This window comes from Aphelocoma coerulescens, chromosome 1A, assembly GCF_041296385.1.
Source record: "Aphelocoma coerulescens isolate FSJ_1873_10779 chromosome 1A, UR_Acoe_1.0, whole genome shotgun sequence".
Classification (NCBI taxonomy): domain Eukaryota; kingdom Metazoa; phylum Chordata; class Aves; order Passeriformes; family Corvidae; genus Aphelocoma; species Aphelocoma coerulescens.
In genome coordinates this window covers 29,548,540-29,566,046 of record NC_091014.1, presented here as the reverse complement: position 1 = coordinate 29,566,046, position 17,507 = coordinate 29,548,540, and the positions used below count along the sequence as shown (strand labels likewise).

General features: G+C 36.6%; 1 protein-coding gene across 4 annotated transcripts in view; it reads right to left on the bottom strand.

The window, feature by feature from the left end:
* The window catches only part of NRCAM (neuronal cell adhesion molecule), a 148,987-nt gene that overhangs the window by 31,836 nt on the left and 99,644 nt on the right, over positions 1-17,507 (bottom strand). For 3 of the 4 annotated variants that reach the window (XM_068997548.1, XM_068997531.1, XM_068997540.1), the window contains 11 exons: positions 12,608-12,751; positions 11,516-11,627; positions 11,028-11,194; positions 10,797-10,944; positions 10,102-10,226; positions 8,792-8,821; positions 7,308-7,409; positions 4,230-4,427; positions 4,047-4,117; positions 2,968-3,193; positions 2,562-2,677 (listed from right to left, as the gene is read on the bottom strand). In XM_068997548.1, coding sequence (XP_068853649.1) covers positions 2,562-2,677; positions 2,968-3,193; positions 4,047-4,117; positions 4,230-4,427; positions 7,308-7,409; positions 8,792-8,821; positions 10,102-10,226; positions 10,797-10,944; positions 11,028-11,194; positions 11,516-11,627; positions 12,608-12,751 — 1,439 coding nt within the window. The remainder of the gene's footprint in view (positions 1-2,561; positions 2,678-2,967; positions 3,194-4,046; positions 4,118-4,229; positions 4,428-7,307; positions 7,410-8,791; positions 8,822-10,101; positions 10,227-10,796; positions 10,945-11,027; positions 11,195-11,515; positions 11,628-12,607; positions 12,752-17,507) is intronic. The other variant, XM_068997557.1, reaches the window with a different exon arrangement.

Below are 17,507 nucleotides of genomic sequence, written 5' to 3'. Positions count from 1 at the left end.
TCAAAAACAGGAGCTGTTAAGACTTGCAAAGCCCAGCTAGATAGCTATAAAGCAATGTTACACTAACACTAGCTTTCAACAGACCTTTTCACTCCAATCACTTTTAAATGCCACTGAGTTTTACGTGGTTTGAGTTAATGTTTTTCAATATCACCAGCTATCATCCTATAGCTCTCATCCTATCAACTACTGTAGAAAGACAACTTGAAGTGTTGGTACTATTGGTACTGAAACTCATAAGCTATAATAAATGAGAGTGCATCACATTTTTCTTAATTACTTCTTAGGTTTGAAAAGCTTTATAGTACCATAGTATATTGAGTAATAGCTAGATTAATACAAGAGCAAAATATGCATGATGTGCTGTAGACTGCTGCTTAGTTATGTTCCTGCTTTGTCCAAACATTTGCCTTCAAGATGTCACTCTTTAGAGAAGTACCCCTCTCTTTACTAAGAAATCTGTCCCCAACACTACACTGTATATTGGGCTACTGGCAGAAACAATTTTATTAGGAAAGCCTGAGTGTGAGGATTTTGCTGCTGTGTTTACAAAGAGCTAGTCATGTGCTTTGTAAGCTATGTTGATGATGAAGATACTTAAAACATACTTCTCATCCATGAAAAGTTTTCAGTTTGTACTGAGAGAAAGCTTTATAATAATAGCTATCCACCAGGTCTTGCAATTTCTCATGCCTTGTTTAGTTTTTAAGCTACTTTAGCTTGATTTAGCTGTATTTGCAAAAAATATTTAAGATATTTCTGCTGCATCTGCAATTTATTTAAGGATATATCATTGTCACATTTGTCCTAGCCAGAACAGCAAAACTACTCAGTGGTCAGGTCTGTTGTCAATCCTGTGGTTGTGAGCTTGTTTTGTTTATTATTCAAGTAGCTTATTTGAGTTTCAGTTTTGCTTAGCTTTGTGTAATCATGTGGCTCTCCTCCCCACAGAAAAAAAATTATACTGTATATAGAGAAAACATAACAAATTAAATAGAAGTAATCCGGGCATGACTAATCCCCTAGATCACCTGAAAAGGAAAGTGATCCCATTAGTGATTCCAGGACAGAAGATAAGCCTCAGATACTGAAAGCTGGAGGAAAAAGAAATGTCCATCTAAACTCTGATGATGACAATTCACTGTAACCATGCTGTTCAACTTAACACCTGATGTATAGGCAGATGTGTCTGTGGATTTTGGTTTTGGTATTGCTATAGATCTTTAGTAGAAATTTGGTGATTTGTATTATGAGCTTTAGTGTTGCTTGATTAATGATTACCACTAATTTCACTAGGATCCAACCTTTTAATCCTCACATAATAGACATTTTCTTTTGGTTGTAATATGAGTGTGAAATAGCAGGTTGATGTAAAGCTGTCATCTAACAGATAAACATTTAAGAGACTAGTAAAATCCTGTTTCTCAGCTGAGTTTATTGAGTTGGTGTGGCAAAGCACCACACTAACTACAAACATTCATGCTATGTCATACAGAACTAGTTTAAGTCTCTCTGGATGGTAATATTTTCTTCCAGGAAATAGATTTCCACATACCAGGAACTCACATTCATGTGGTAATCACCTATAGAGTACTGAAGCTCAGTTTCAATGTTTTTGACTGCTCCATTTTATAAGTATGGTACATATTTATTCTCCTCCAAATACTTTTTACTGTTTAAATTTTTCAAATACTTATTTTACCTCCTTTCATTTAAACAGAAGTAGTTCAAATTAGTCCGTCTTACAAAGTAACCTAGTTTGGGCTAAGCAGTCTGTTCTGTTAGAACATACGAGAATACTTGCAGAGGAGCAAAGAAGGAATTATTTTTATTTTCTTCTTTTGTAGCATAGGATGTCAGTATATCCTCACTGAAGCAACTTTTCCCTATCCCCCAGGGACACCAGTTTCTGATCTTGAAGTCCTTCTGTCTTCCCTTCTCTATTAATTAGTCTTTTTTCTCAAGCACAGCCTTTTCAGTTACGATCAAAGGCAGCACACTACCTTACAATAAGCTCCCTTCAGTTATATGGGCACTCCAAATCTTCTGCCATTTCATATGTCCTTAAGTTGAGCTTTTACACTGAGCTTTTTCCTGGCCTCCAAAAAGATATAGACCACAGCATATGCTAACAAGTGTCCAGTTACTCTGAATTAAAGATGTGATTATCATATTGAGGCAGAAGATGAGTAACCTTAGCATTAGACCTAGAAGAGACTCACACAAATACTAGTTCTTCACATCCTCTAAATTACATTGGAATAAGATCTGTAAAACTGTTACCATTGTTTTATCTGTTTAATGTGTGCAAGCTTAATTGCAAACACATGTCATTTCTCTTCAAGGACAATGTCACAGGAAGCTAGTGCCACAAGGCTGGAACATTGCTGAACTCTGTATGAATTGCATCAATGCTGTTGCTCTTGTCAGCAGAACTTGTGAGCTCACTGAAAAGCAAGAGTCCTCTTACATGTCAGTTACTTCAATTTGGATACAATCTCATATAGGAAGAGTGATCTATTTTAATAAACAAGGAAGAGAATGCTTTTGACTGTACTTACTTTGTACCCTTGAAGGTGCCCTCGGACAGTTTTTAGTGGAACTGGGTCCCAATGCACCCTTGCTAATGTGCTGTTAATAACATGAACCTGCACATTGCCTGGAGCAACCATTGGCACTGTGTGGAAAGGATGCAACAAGCACCTAGTTAGAATTAGAAACCACACAAACATAGTTTTTCAGAATGAGACTTTGCATTGTACTCAAGGAATAGGTTAAAATATTCCTATGTTTTCAGGATTAATACTACAGAGTATTATGAAGCCCTATTATCTCTGAACTGCTTCCTTTTAATAAAAAAAATAACTACTATCCCCTTTATCAATATTTCAGTATTTTAAATACCCATTTAGGTTACACATTTAATTCCTTTTAATTAGGATAACTGAGTCAAACTACAAAACTTACAGTCTTCCCCTGAATGTCCAATCACCTCTGATGGCTCTGGTGCATACCCCAAGTCATTTAAAGCTTGCACTCTTACTTCATATGGAACAAAAGTTGGTGTACCAGACACAATATATTTAGATACATTTGCAACTATAACAGATGTCCATTCATCATCAACATCTTTCTGGCGCCAGCTGACTTTGTACTGAAGCCCTGGTCCATTAGACTGAAAACCTTTTAAAGGCTGAAATGAAAAGAAGTATTTTTAAATATCCTGAAGCATCTTAAAAATCTGAATTTACAAGGAAATACACTGATTCTTTTATAGAATGTCACTGAAAATTCACCACTGTATTCTCCAACAGAGAAGCGCTGCTGAAAGTTATGCAATTTAGCTTTTACAGAAGGTCAGTTCAGTTGCTTTTCACTTTTTGGTAAAAATCACATTGAATGATGTTGGTGGCTAATTCTTACACAATCAATATATTGTGATTTCTGCATTTATATTTTGTTTTCAAGTATTTCTTAAGAAGTGGAAGCGAGGAAACCAGATTTACACCAACTCCCTGTAAAGAGTGTTCCCTAGACAATATTTCTTGCCTGGGAGGGGCAATTGGTTTTACATTGCTCTCCTTGAGCTCCTGCCATGATGGTAAGGGCATGATAGAGAAAACTTCAACAGATGTTTTTTAGTGGAAAGTGCACAATGATTAATTACCACAAAAGATGACAGCAGAAGTAACATTCACATTAGAATTCACTCTAAAAATTAGACTCTACTTGAAATAAACCTCAATTTATATAATGAAGTTTTCCTGAACTGGCAGTAAAACATCCTGTATTACCTAGTTATTGGCTTATCTTGAGAAATCACTCAAGGAAAATAATATGCCCCCTCCTTAACTTACTTTCATATTTTTCAAACAACATTCAGTTTTTTCACAAGAATGAAGATGGGAAAATGTCTGAATTTAGCTCTTTTTCAAGAACATTTTAAGTAAGCAATGCATTTGGTATTCTCGTTGTTTCTCAAAAAAAAAAAAATGCTACTCACAAACCTGAAAACAAATGAAACCTTGAAAAAAGACCCATCTTACCTCCCATGTTATTACCAAATTATCAGGTTCTGAGCCTATCCCTTGTACATTAGCAGGATTTTCATCAGGGCCTAAAAATTAAATATTTACACGTGAACAAGAATGACTTCTGTGCGATTCCAAGCAAATTCAATGCTATTCATAGCAGAAATCAATCCCTGGTAAGTGGGAATAATTATTTACTTGCAGATTTTGTCAGGTACTGCTCAGATGGTTCACTGGGCTGACTTCTGCCAATCTTATTGACAGCGATCACACGGAACGAGTAGTTGACATACGGAGACAACTTCAGCTGCGCTGTTGTCTGAGTTCCAGGAACTTCCGTCTGGTAATGCCACACTCCTGGTTCGTGCAGCGCATCTTCGTATTCGACCACAAAGTCTGCGAGCAGAAATTGAATCCAACTTTATGTCAAAACTTGCAACAGCTTCCCAGACAAGTACAGGCATTTCTTAATGAGCTAGTCAGAAGGGATTGCTCCAACCAATGATTTTAAAAATCAGGGAACTTGACATGTAAATACATAAATCATAACACAAATCTATAATGTGGATATCAAAAGTAGAAATATAGGTAGAAATATAATAGATAAACCCTTACTCTTATCCTTTGCTATTGTCACTAATGCAGCCATCTCTCAGGTAACACATTATTACAAGAGCTCTCTCTCAGGTACCGGATTTTAATTTAATGGGAACCCTTGAACTATCACAGCAAGGACGTGGAATTTGACTGCCAAATATATTGTTCTTAGTTGTATCAAGCAGACAGCATGCAATACCTGCACAAATTTAAAACTCCCTGAATATTCCATTTTCCCCAATGAAACTGGCATAATGAAAAACTATTTAAAGTCAAGAACCTATACTTGAGGAAGGTTTTTGAGAGCACTTTTCATTATCTTCAAATTAAGTCAGGGAATGTCTGTTCAGAAACTAAATTTCTTGAGAGCTCTCTCTGTGAACATTACTATGATTACTGTTAAGACTCTACAAAGTACAGTCCCTATTATCAGGGATAAATAGGTTTGCAGAATTCTAAAAAGAAAGGCACATTCATTATGACAGACAAAAGGACATTTTTTTTCCAGATGTGAAACAGCCAGAAAGCCTTCCTGTAATATATGAGATGTGAATGCTGAAAGACTTAGGAGGAATTTTTAGGGCACAGTAAATAAATGGGAGAAGAATGTACAGTCTGAGTACATTTCACGGAACCTTGAGCATCAAATATTTGTGTGTTGTGTAACAAGAATTTTCCTCTATCCCATGTGTAGGTGGGGACAAGGAGACAGAATATGACTCAGGATACATCCTGTTCACACTACTAAAAAAATTCTGAGTGGCATCTAGAAATTTCTTTTAGAAGAATACTTACAGCATCACATAGAAAAAATGCACAACAGTTTGAGGAACAAGATGTAAAACAGATAAGTAGTACTAATCATAACCTTCTGCACTTAAGGCTGGCAGATTTCATTCTGACCCAAGTAGTAAGAGGGAGAATTGACCCCAAATTACTGTCTGAGTTACTGCTGCTGTTGTGTCCTCAGCGATATGGGTCTTGGGATGGGGTGTCTTCTGAACCAAAGCTTTGCTGAGAAGGTGAGAATATATCAGGCAAAAAAGATTTTCACTACTGCTTTTTGCTTCCCTGGTCACTAGCCTTCTGCCTGCAACTCCAGTAGAATAATTTATAGGCAGCTTCAAGGAAAAAAAAAACCTGTCTGAGCTTTCAGAGAGATTCTAGCATGGCAGTCATGTTGTGCAAACAGATCACTCCTAATGAAGTGTAATCCTTGAGTCTTCATCTGCACTTTGAAATGATAGCAGCAGCAAAAGAATATGCTTAGTTAGGAAGAAAATGCTTATTATGCAGGCCCTAAGAGGACCATGCAGCAATATAGGTTGTGTTATAATTAAACCTAGCATTATTCACTTAGAAGAGTTCAGTGTCCAATATCAGAGTGCATGCAGTATCTCATTCTAGAAAAACCTACATGAAACAACACTGCCTAGTATTAACTTTTTTTGGAATAGTGTGATCTCATTCCTACAGAAAGACAACACTTGTGCTTTCTGGTGTGGAAAAAACTGAAAATACTAATAAAAGTATATGTATTTGAATAAACCACTATTCAACTATTTACACTGATCGTCTATATATTATATTTTTAAGGTATATTACTAATTAATATACATTAGAGATGCCTGAGAGTGTAAAATTACAGAAAAATCACTTGGTGTTTCATTAAAATGCAGTCAAAACCTTTCATGTGTTCTGAAACTTGTGAAATACTGTTTTTTACAAATCTTCCTTTCCAGACACCTGATCCTTATGGTTTGTTTTCAGGTTTGATACTGACCAGCATCAGACCCTGGAGAGCAACACCCAGTAAGTCAGCCTAACTAATTCATAACAAACATAACATGTACACTGGTCTTGGTAACTCGTGGCAGTTATTCTCTCAAAACACACTGAAGAAATAATTGAGTTAGATTGCTCATAGGGAAAAAGTTATGCCAACAAATCTTTCTGATGTCATGATTTTTTGGAAAAAAAAACATTAATATTTCTGTTTCTTGCTCCTAAATTCCCCCTCTATGCTCTCTGCTCAATATAAGCAAGAGTGTCTTCCATTATGTTTCACTGGGAAGAATAGCAAACAGCATTTAAGATCAATTTACTGTCTCAAAAGTTTATAGATATTTAATATTTTTAGTTTTATGGACATGTTTTATTCTTTTAACTGTCTGGACTAGAAAAGAAAAAAAAACAAAACCAGAAAAACTATCTACCTTATATTTTCATGAAGAATAAACTTTTGCACCAGTAGCGATGGCTAATCACTGATGATAGCGATACTGATGCTATTTCAAATTCATAGAATTACAAAAGAGTTAATACAAGATGTTAGTAGCTCTCTCCTTCAGAAGCATACAACCAATGAACAAGTCTGCTCTCTACCTATTTGTAAGATTGGACCTTGACACACAGACCTCATATCAGTATATACAACTTCTATATTATCTAGCACAGGTTTTTGAATAAAAAAGCCTAGCTCTTCTGGGCAATAAATAGGTCTTCCTGCTTGGCTGTACAGTAGACCCCATTAAGGGTATGTTATGTAAATAAATGGCAGCTGTTGAGAATTAATTTACCATTTTTCCATGCTGTACACAAAATTTATTCCAGAAATCTTTGGAATTTGAGAACAGCTAAAACAACGCTGTCAGTGTACTGTAGTAGATACAAACATACTTGTAATGGGACTGTTGTTTTCATCTCCTGGTATCCATGAGAGTTCAATGCTTCTTTCTAGCTGACCTGTCAATTCCAAGTCAAAGGGTGGATTTGGCCGAGCTGTAAATCAAATGAACACAAAGTAAGTAACCACACCAGAATATGGAGCTTTATATTTGAAAAAAATCCTTGCATTCCAATCAAAAAGAATTCCACAAATATAGCAGAGCAGATCTACTCACTTATGTAAGCATGACTTAATGACAATTAGCATGCAATTTTTACAAATCAGACAAAAATGGAGAACTGATGCAACCTGCAAACTTCTATGCATTAACAAGAATCAGTGTTTATTTTTAATACTGTTGAGTGCACAGTGGTATAAAAATGTGACGAGATGCAAGGAATTATGAAATGCATGTTTAGTTTATCTTTGAATGAGTATGAGTGGTATTGTAACAGACATATACAACATGGAAAATAAAGAAGCATTCACATCAAAGAAGCTTTTTTAGAACCACTACACGTATTTTTATGCGAATTCAAAACAACTATACTTCAAATAGAAACTAATTGCAAGTTACTAAGTTATTTATTTTTTGCTGTTCTTTTAAAAAGGCTCAGAAATACTATGCAAGCTGTTATTATACATCCTTATAATGCATAAAGATGTAATTGTCCGTTCCAAATTCAGAAAGGTAATTTACTAAATTATTTGTTACACAAAACTCAAGACTTATGAGTGGGTTCATGTAAGAATACATAAGCATTTTCACTAAATCTTTTTCACTGATAGGATTTAGATAAAAGTGCTTATGACCCTTATACTTAAAAGTGTTTCAGCTTATTATATTGCACTTGAACCCCCAAATTCAGAAAACATGCCACCAAATTAAAGGCTCTGTAACAACAAATTTAAGACTATGCCTGACTAACAGTTTTTTTTTTTTAGTTTTAACTTTAATTTTAAAAGCTTGGTGATTTCATCAATTTTACGTCAAACTGGTCAATATGGTCATATTCTTCTTTTGAGTGGAGTAAAATGAAGATAAACTATGAAATAAGATATAGCAGGCCTACAAAGCTGCAAAACCAATGTTAACATACAATATAATTTGGTTAGTGCAATGTCTTTAATAGTGAATTACCTTTCACCAAAGAGTTGGATTTATCTTTTAGATATTTCATTTATTATATAACTAATTTGTATTGCAGTGTACTCCATGAGAAAAACATTGTCACACTATAACCAATCTTAATTAAAAATAATTTATTTCTGAAAATCACTTATTGCCTTAATATAAAGCAGCCTGTACTGTAACATTCCAGAGTTCCATACTCCAGTAATGAAGCAATTGGTAAAATGGGATGAAACCACACAAACAGACACAGACACAGACACAGAGGAAAAGGGGGAAAAAATAGGCAAAAAAAAATTGCAATAGGCAAATGAGAGATATATCTGCCTGATGACGTAGAAAGAGAACTTTGTATTAGTTTACCGTAAATGATAGCTGGTGTTGGGGGAGCAGCTGAAAAGAACATTAATATAAAGGATTTAATCAGTTAGTAGCCATAGAAACAGAATACTGTAGGTAGTTAAAGACTATAGTTATTAGAGACAAAGAGAAGTTAATTTATTTGCATTAAATCATTAATTTAAAAAAATACATGATAATTTTTCACTGAAGAGCTAAAAAAGTATTCTTGAATATTTTATTCATGTTTTACAATAAGGATAGATCAAGAATATAAATAAAGTAAGAATCTTATAAAAATGTCTAAATAAGTACTAGTTGTCTGGCTTAGATCATTCCCAGATCGGCATAATACCACAGCAGAATTTTAAAACACAAGCATACTTGACTTTGAATTTCAGCTTGAACTCACGTAAGAATAATTCAGGACATCTACTTAAAACTTTCTTAAAAATTGGAGAAGGGGAAAAGTAATATATTTGGCAAGAATCTGCAATCATAAAAACAGAGAACTAAACTAAAAATATAATCCACGAGAAGTCATACAACCAAGTATGCTCAGTCTTTCTGAAGCATAATTTAGTTGTCAAAGAGATTCCTGAGATAACATTCTCCCAATACAACAAAGACATGGACCCGTTGGAATGAGTCCAGAGGAGGGCCACTAAGGTGACCACAGACCTGGAGCACCTCTCCTATGAAGACAGGTTGAGACAGCTGGGGCTGTTCAGCCTGGAGAAGAGAACGCTCTGGGGACACCTTAGAGCAGCCTCTCAGCACCTAAACAGGCTACAAGAGAGCTGGAGAGGGACTTTTCACAAGGGCATGTGGTGATAGGACAGGAGGGAATGGCCTTAGCTGAAGCAGAGTGGTTTTATGTTACATAATAGTAGACAATTTTTACTGTGAGCGTGGTGAGGCACTGGAACAGGTTGCCCAGAGAGGTTGTGTGGAAGGTGTCCCTGCCCAAGGCTTGGGGGTTAGAACTAGATGACCTTTAAGGCACCTTCCAACCCTAGCCATTCTATGATTCTAATGTGTATGTTCAAATACCCTGCAAAATTTAATTTACTGTAGTATCTCAGATGTAGTCCAAATAAAAAACTATCCAGCATGAAACTGAATCTGTCCTGCAGCTACTCAGTTGTTTCATAAGTAGCTGATTCAAATGCAAACTGTAGGGCAAGACTACATTTTTTAAAACCTGAAACACATTTACCCATAGGTGGCATTTCCTTTATCCTGTCCTAAAAGCCAAAACTATGTCTATGCTTTTCACTTTAAATCTAACGCTGTTTTCATACTTAACAATAGAAGTTTGAGAGTATTCTTACCAACAACAGTGAGCACAGCACTTGCTGAAACACTGTCCAGAGTAGTATTAACTATGCAAGTGTATGTTCCATCATCTTTATCAGTTACATTCATAATGGTCAAGTTGTCTTTACCAACTAGAAACCTGTAAATACAATAGATTCAGCCACTGATTTTTCAATAACTGGCACCGTTATAAGAAACTTGCATAAAATATTATCAAATCCCATATACTTGTGTATTTCAGCACATACCTAAACAGCTATGTTCACCCAAGTTAAGCCATGGGACAAGGTCAGCTTTTTTTTTTTCTTTGTTGCTCTTGACCATCTTCCCACAGTAACTGTTTATTCTAATGTGCTTTTCTTTCCAAATAAATTCAAACAAATTTTAAATATATGTGATCCAGAGCAAAATAGTTTTCCGTTAAGTGTATCGCTTCCTATGTCAATTATCTTTACCTTACACTTAATTTATAAGGTCAGTGCGCACAACTTGTATAAATGTTTACACCTCATTTTATTTTTAATTCTATCTTAATATTTTCATCACACTAGGTAAGTCCTTTAGTCACCAGCTATGGGATAGCCCTGATGTTTATCAGTCTTCATTGGAAAATGTCAATAGGTCAATATATTCCTTTCAAAGATCAGAAAAAGGAGCAGACAAAAGGACCTAGAAAATTAAAAATAAAGGAAAACTGTTTGGTCCTTACCTTTCATCATCTGGCAGTTCATCATTGTCCTTCAACCATATAACTGTTGGTAGTAAGGTAGAATCATGTTTTATTATACACTCAAACGAAACCTGGCCATATCTCTGAATCACTTTGTATTCTGGCTGTTTAATGATCATTGTTGGATCTGAAATTTAAAATTAAAATTAGATATTTAGAAAGTCTGAAAATCTGTACTAATCAGTGATGAAAGAGTGATTAATTTCTCACCTTTAATTTCCAACTGCACCTCATTTTGTATCTTTCCTAATTCATTCCTTGCTACACATGTGTATGTACCAGCACTATCCTTCTGAGCCACCGGAATTTCCAAGGTCCCGTTATCATGGAAAACGTATTCATTGCCACGCAAGATGCTACCTTTCACTCCCTTAAACCTTTATGTAAAAAGTAATATCATTATCCAGCATCATAGTTAAATTCTGTATGGTTTTATTATCAATAAAATGCAAACTTAGGACTGCCACATTAGAAAATAGAGACAGAAGCACTCAAAGAAACTTACACTTGACTCTGTAGGTGTAACTTTACTGCTGTTACACTACGTATATGGAATACTGCATTAACGAATTGTAAACAGCATATATTTTAAAATATGCTATTTTAAAATTGTAAATAGAGTTAAAACAGTTTTAAAGCTTTAAGTGTTTGTTTCCATAGATGTAACTGGCTCATCTTCTGTAACAGCTAGAGCTTACCATTCAATTTCAGGCTTAGGCGACCCAAAATAAGCACAGTCTAGCAATGCGGGACTGTCTGCGATGACTTGATACAGTTTATTAGCAGGAGTTAGAATTCTTGGTGGCTCAGCTGAAAAGACAAAGATATCTGCATATAGATACAAAAATACAAATACAAAATACAGAGACATCAAGAATGGCCTAAAGAATTACATGTAAACATTCTTCTCTGAGATGATTTCAGATCTCAGTCTAGGTTCAAATACATTCTACTGGTACTAGCCTGAGGAAAAGTTAAGGCAGGGAAATTATCTTGTGAAAAACAACTGTTTCTTGCCTGTTTACAACTAATAGTGATGGGCACCAAAGGCAATGATTTCAATTGGAAAATTTAAATCAGAATATATTTCAAGAAGATAATCTCCTGGGTACAGACTGAACTACATAATTCCAAATAAACCTGCAGGCTGAAAGAAGCCAGGATGTATTTTTGGTGTAACACCTACATTTTCTTTCTTTTAAAAGACAGTGTCAATCAGCATATCTGTGAGTTCCTGCAGGAGAGTTGCTAGAGGCTATTCTGCCTAGGATTTTGTTACTAGCTTTGTTAAATTCAGTGAGAAGAACTAGAGGGGCCACAACATTTTGTTATCAGAAACACATGCTAGGGAGGCCTTTGAGACAAATGCATAATCATGTCTCCTTGCAACAGCAACTTAGAGATCATCTATTCCACTAATCCAAAACATTTAGACTCAATGAAACTGTATTGAAACGGACTAACTTAAGCGATGCTAATTCCTGCCTCCTTTGTTGAGCTTCTGTTTGATTGACTTACATAAACAAAAAAAAAAAAAAGAGAGAGAGACAAAATTTCTTCCAAGTTTTCCCAGCTTTCACATCTATCCTTCTCACTTCGGAACAGTGAAAGTGAAATTCAGGAATATCCTAGAAAAAACAAGGTATATATACCCTTGCTCTCTACAGGGGCCAGGAAACAGATCAATTCCTGATGAAGACCTCAAGCAAGGCTTGAGTAGAGTGTCTGTGTGTTAGTAGGAGACAACTGAATACCCAAGAAAACAGAAAAATATAAAGTCTGTTTCTTACCCAGAACATTCACAAACGCATTTGCTAGCAAGTATCCATATTCATTAGAAGCATTGCACTGATAGACAGCACTTGACCTTTCTTGCACGTGTGAGAAAATAATGGTGTCACCATCTACCTTTCTGCTAGGATCTTCTGGGGCAACTGTTGGTGTAAAGAAAAGGAGTTATTGCTTGTCCTAAACTGCTATTGGATTGCAAGTTTCATACTTCTGAGAAGAAGAAAGAATCCGAAAAACCAATATGCCCTTAATGTTCTCGTTCCTGGGTGACTGATGACTGGTAAAGATGTGAATTTTAATACAGTTTGAAAAGTTCTTCTAATTCTACAGGTATTAACTCAGGATGGTAGAGTTCCCATTTTTGGAGGGTTTTTTTGTTTGTTTGTTTTCCAAGGAAGTGAAGCTGAGATTGTATTTTGCATGCAATACAGAGGAAAAATAACAGTATGACAAGATTCAGGCAAATACAGTCAATATCTAGAAAAATACAGAAATATTTCTGAATTTCAAGAGAAAATGCCAACACAATGACATAGTCCTCTGTGACTTTAAAGTTTCAAATCGATTGTTATACCATAAATAATTATCCAAATATATAAATAGCCATACTCAGTTGAAAATTATCTTGGAGTAAAGCATAAGCATTCCTTCACACACACAAGATCAGAAACAATCTTCACAAGAGCAGAGTTAGTAATTCAGTAGGTGGCACTCTTTCCCTTATGTAAGAATTACACAGTGCCATTTCCTCGACTGTTCTGGAGTAGCCTGAGCTGTCAAACAGCTCTTGCATTCCAGAAGCATCCAGGACATAAGTGAAAAAAAAATTCTAAGAAAATACTGAAGAAAAATAATAGCTGTCAGTTCTGATACAACTGGCTGGCATTAGAGAAGTACAATGAAGAAAAAACTTAGCTTGTAACACCACACTGCACAAAAATGCACAATCTAGAGTTTAATATTTTAAGAACGTATTAAATAAGACCAGATATATTATTAACTTATTAAAAATCACATTTATTATTAATAGTGAAAATTAATGGTAAAATTACTGATCTACTAATATGAAAAACAGATGTATATATACATAAATAAATGCATCCTAGTTTGGATGCATCATCAAAATGCATCACTTATTGACACCCTTATTGAAGCTTGGAAAAGTAAGTATATTTGTGGAACACATTCTCGTATAAAGAAAGTCTTATTTGAACTCATAAAAAAGATCAATCAACTAAATTAGCATCAATTTTCTGTAAGTGACAGGAACCTTTTGATTCAGACAATACCTTAGTATTCATCTGTGAAGAAAATGGAGACATTTTTCCTGCATTTTCTTAAAGTATCTATTACTGAATCCTCTACAAAAGAAGAAACCAGATGAAGGAGACCACAGTTCTGTGCTTCTGCTTAAGGGTATTTCCAGCTTGGGTGAAATCTAAGGCCATTTCTCAAATAAGTACATCAATTTCCAAACAGTTGCCTCAGGAAGAGATTTCAATTTCTGTTTTTTCTGGTCTTCCATCACGCTGAGTTCAAATCAACATCACAAATTCAAAAATTTCAGGAAGGAAGAAAAAGGTACTACTGAGATTTTAAATGCTTATTCTCTGGACTTCTGGATTGCTGGCACATATTTTTCTTCTCTTTTGCTTTCCTTCCTATTGTGTTCCATGTTTCACACTGCTTCCTTTTCTATGTAAATGCCATTTTCATTAAAAGATTCATGGGCTGAAAATAGCCGGAGCAGGTGAGTAGCCCAGCAGGCAGGCCAGTGAGCTGCGGGGAGCGGTCTGTTTCTGCGTACAAATCACAGTTCAATTGAAGACAGGCACAACTGCTCTCCTGGGAGGAAGGAGATCTGGCCACAGCCATTCCAAGCATGGCTACTTCCAGCCCTGCGCTCAAGGCTTCCCTCCACTCATGCCCTCTGAATCCTGCAGCACTTTCTGAACCCAGGCAGTTCTTTAATGGGTGCACAGACTGCCCCCCTCACACACACTCCACCACATAATCCCTTACAGGATGATGGTAGGGCCCCTCCACAGAGATGGAAGCCCTTAGTTCAATCCTCTATGACTGAAGGAACTGCATTGTAAAAGAATGATCTAACCATTCAATTACTATGTAAAAGAGGGGTAGCATCTTCCCTTCCCACAGCTGTATTTAAGGAAAAAAGGAGACATGCATCCCCTTTCAGCTATCTGAAGGAAAGGAGGTAGGTGCCTGTTCTCTGAAAAGGGCTTCAAGCTGGGGTCTCAAAAGAAAAGAAAACAGAAGTGTCAGGTTAGCTGGTGCTTTCTGTTAACTGGTTTAGCCACTTGGATGCTGAAGGGCACTGATTCAAAAGCTCCCTGTTAAGACTATTCAACTATCTGTTGAATACAGCTTCTTTAATGGTCTGAAGCACCCACTGCTGCACTCACAGACGCAGAAACATTGAGCTTGGAAGGGATATTTGGAGGTCATCTGGTCCAACCCCCTGCTCAAGCAGGGCCACTTAGATCCAGCTATCAAGAACTGTGTCCAGATAGGGTAAGGATCACCTTTCTTGACCTGCTGGCTATACTTTTATCTCATGTAGCCCAGGATAATGTTAGCCTCTTTGCCACAAGGGCACATTGCTGGTTCATGGTCAACTTGGCGTCCACCTGGATGCCCAAGTCCTGTTCTGCTTAGCCACTGTCCATCTGGATGGCCCCCAGCATGTACTGGCACTAAGGCTGTTCCTCCCCAGGTGCAGGACTTTGTCCACTGATCACCCTCTGGGCTTGGCCATTTGGCCATTTTTCTATCCACCTCCCTGTCTGTTTATCCAGCCCCTACATCAACAACTTGTCTACGAGGATCTAACGGGAGACAGTGTCAAAGGCCTCACTGCTGTCCAGGAAGACATTATCCAACTACTCTTGCCCTCATCTATCTGGCCAGTCATTTCATCATAGAAATGTATCAAGTCGGTCACCCTTTGGCAAAGCCATGCAAACTACTCCTGAAAATTTTCTTGTCCTTAATGTGCCTTGAAATGGTTTCCAGAATTAGCTGCTCCATCACCTTCACAGGGATAAAGGTGAGGGTGACCAGCTTGTAGGTCCTTGGTTTCTCCTTCTAGATCTTCTTGAAGATAGGAGTAGCATTTGCTTTCCCTCCATCTTTAGGCACTTCTGCTAGTTACCATGACCAAGCAAAGATTATTGAGAGTGTTCTTGCAACGACATATGCCAGCTCAGTCAGCACTTGTGGCTGCATCCCAGCAGGGCCCACAGACTTAGGCATGTTCAGTTTGCTCCTGACCTAGTCCTTTTCCACCAAGGGTACATCTCATATATAAAATGAGATATCTTCTCCTCTGGTCTTTGGGACCTGGGATTCCTGAAGGTCAGTACTGCTAGTAAAAACTGAGGAAAAATACCATGCAGTACTTCAGCCCTTTCCATATACCAGTTTTTTTGATTTTGTTTCTGGTTTTTTGTTTGTTTGTCTTTTGGGTGTTTTTATCTTTTTCTGGGGAAGAGGAGTGATGGCAGGGCCACTTGAGCACTGCTTGTTTGTATTTATGAATATTCTGGTCACATTACAGGATAGCTGCATGAAAAGGAGAAAATGTTTTTAACCCTTTAGACAAATCTGAATTTGGCACTGATACGCAAAATAACAAAAAAGTACATAATACTTAAAATGGGCTTGTACAAACAGGATAATGAATTAGGAGGATGTGCTATAGGAGTTCTCCTGCTGTAACAAGACAGGTGAACATGTGCTGTCTAACAGCCGACATTTGCTCCCTCTCAGGGATCTCAGCTTATGAATGTGTTTTGGACCTTTCTGAACAAAGACCTGGTTTCACCTAATTTTTTCATCACATTGTAAAATGATACAGCTTCTTGACTCTAGCCATGTTCAGCATATTCCTATGCAGAGAAGGCGGAGCCTCCATCAGATACTTTTGTTGTAGTTAGAGATCAGCACCCTGAATAACTTCTGTTCATTTGAATGCATACTTCCATCTGTTTCATAAACTTCTGACAGCCTATGTAATTACTTTTGCTAGTATGTTTAAATAACCATTATGGCACCAGTATTACGTTTTTTTCTTGAAAAAAAAGAATGACATGTGCTCTCTGAACAGAAGCAGTTAAAACACACCATTAGGCTTAAAACTGGAAGAAAAAAATCTGGTTGAAAAAAAACTGGATGATTGAAATGGCAAAGAACATTGTCTTCCTTTTCTTACCAATCTTGCTTGCTCCTCAGCATATTATTTTCCTGTGACCACTGAAATCCTTTCTTTCCCAAGTTTCTGATTCTGATAGTTCTATTGTCTCCAAAGGGACAGCATTACCTGCACTAACTATAACAATCCTTTGACTATTTTGTGCAGAACTGAAAAAAAACTGATTATCGAAAGTTTTTTAATCTGCTGAAGTTCCTAGGCCAGATGCAAAGTTCCAACACAATGACAGCAGAAGCAGTGGATAAAGATATTCCTGAGCAGTCCTCTTCTCTCCAAGACTGAAATAATGGGGGCATAAGAGTCCAGTAAATTTCTCCCCACCCTCCCCTGGCTGCAGTGAACAGCTTGTGGTGTGCACTCTCAGAGAACATGATGGATGATGAATCTCTGAGCCAAGGATTATCAAAGCCTTTCATGAAGGAAATCTAAGGGCTAATGTTTCTCCCTTAAATTCAATGTGAGTACTAATGGAGACTAACTCAAACCTAGAGATTCAATGCAAAATGTGATACAAGAGAAGAATGTGTTGAAAGAAGATAAACAGCACCTTTGCATGACTTTGTATAAATCAAAGTGTCTGTATCTAATATGTAATAGCTCATCATGAACTATAAACCACTGAACCAAAAAAATTAGTCTTTTGTACAGTATTTGCAGTGCCTTTC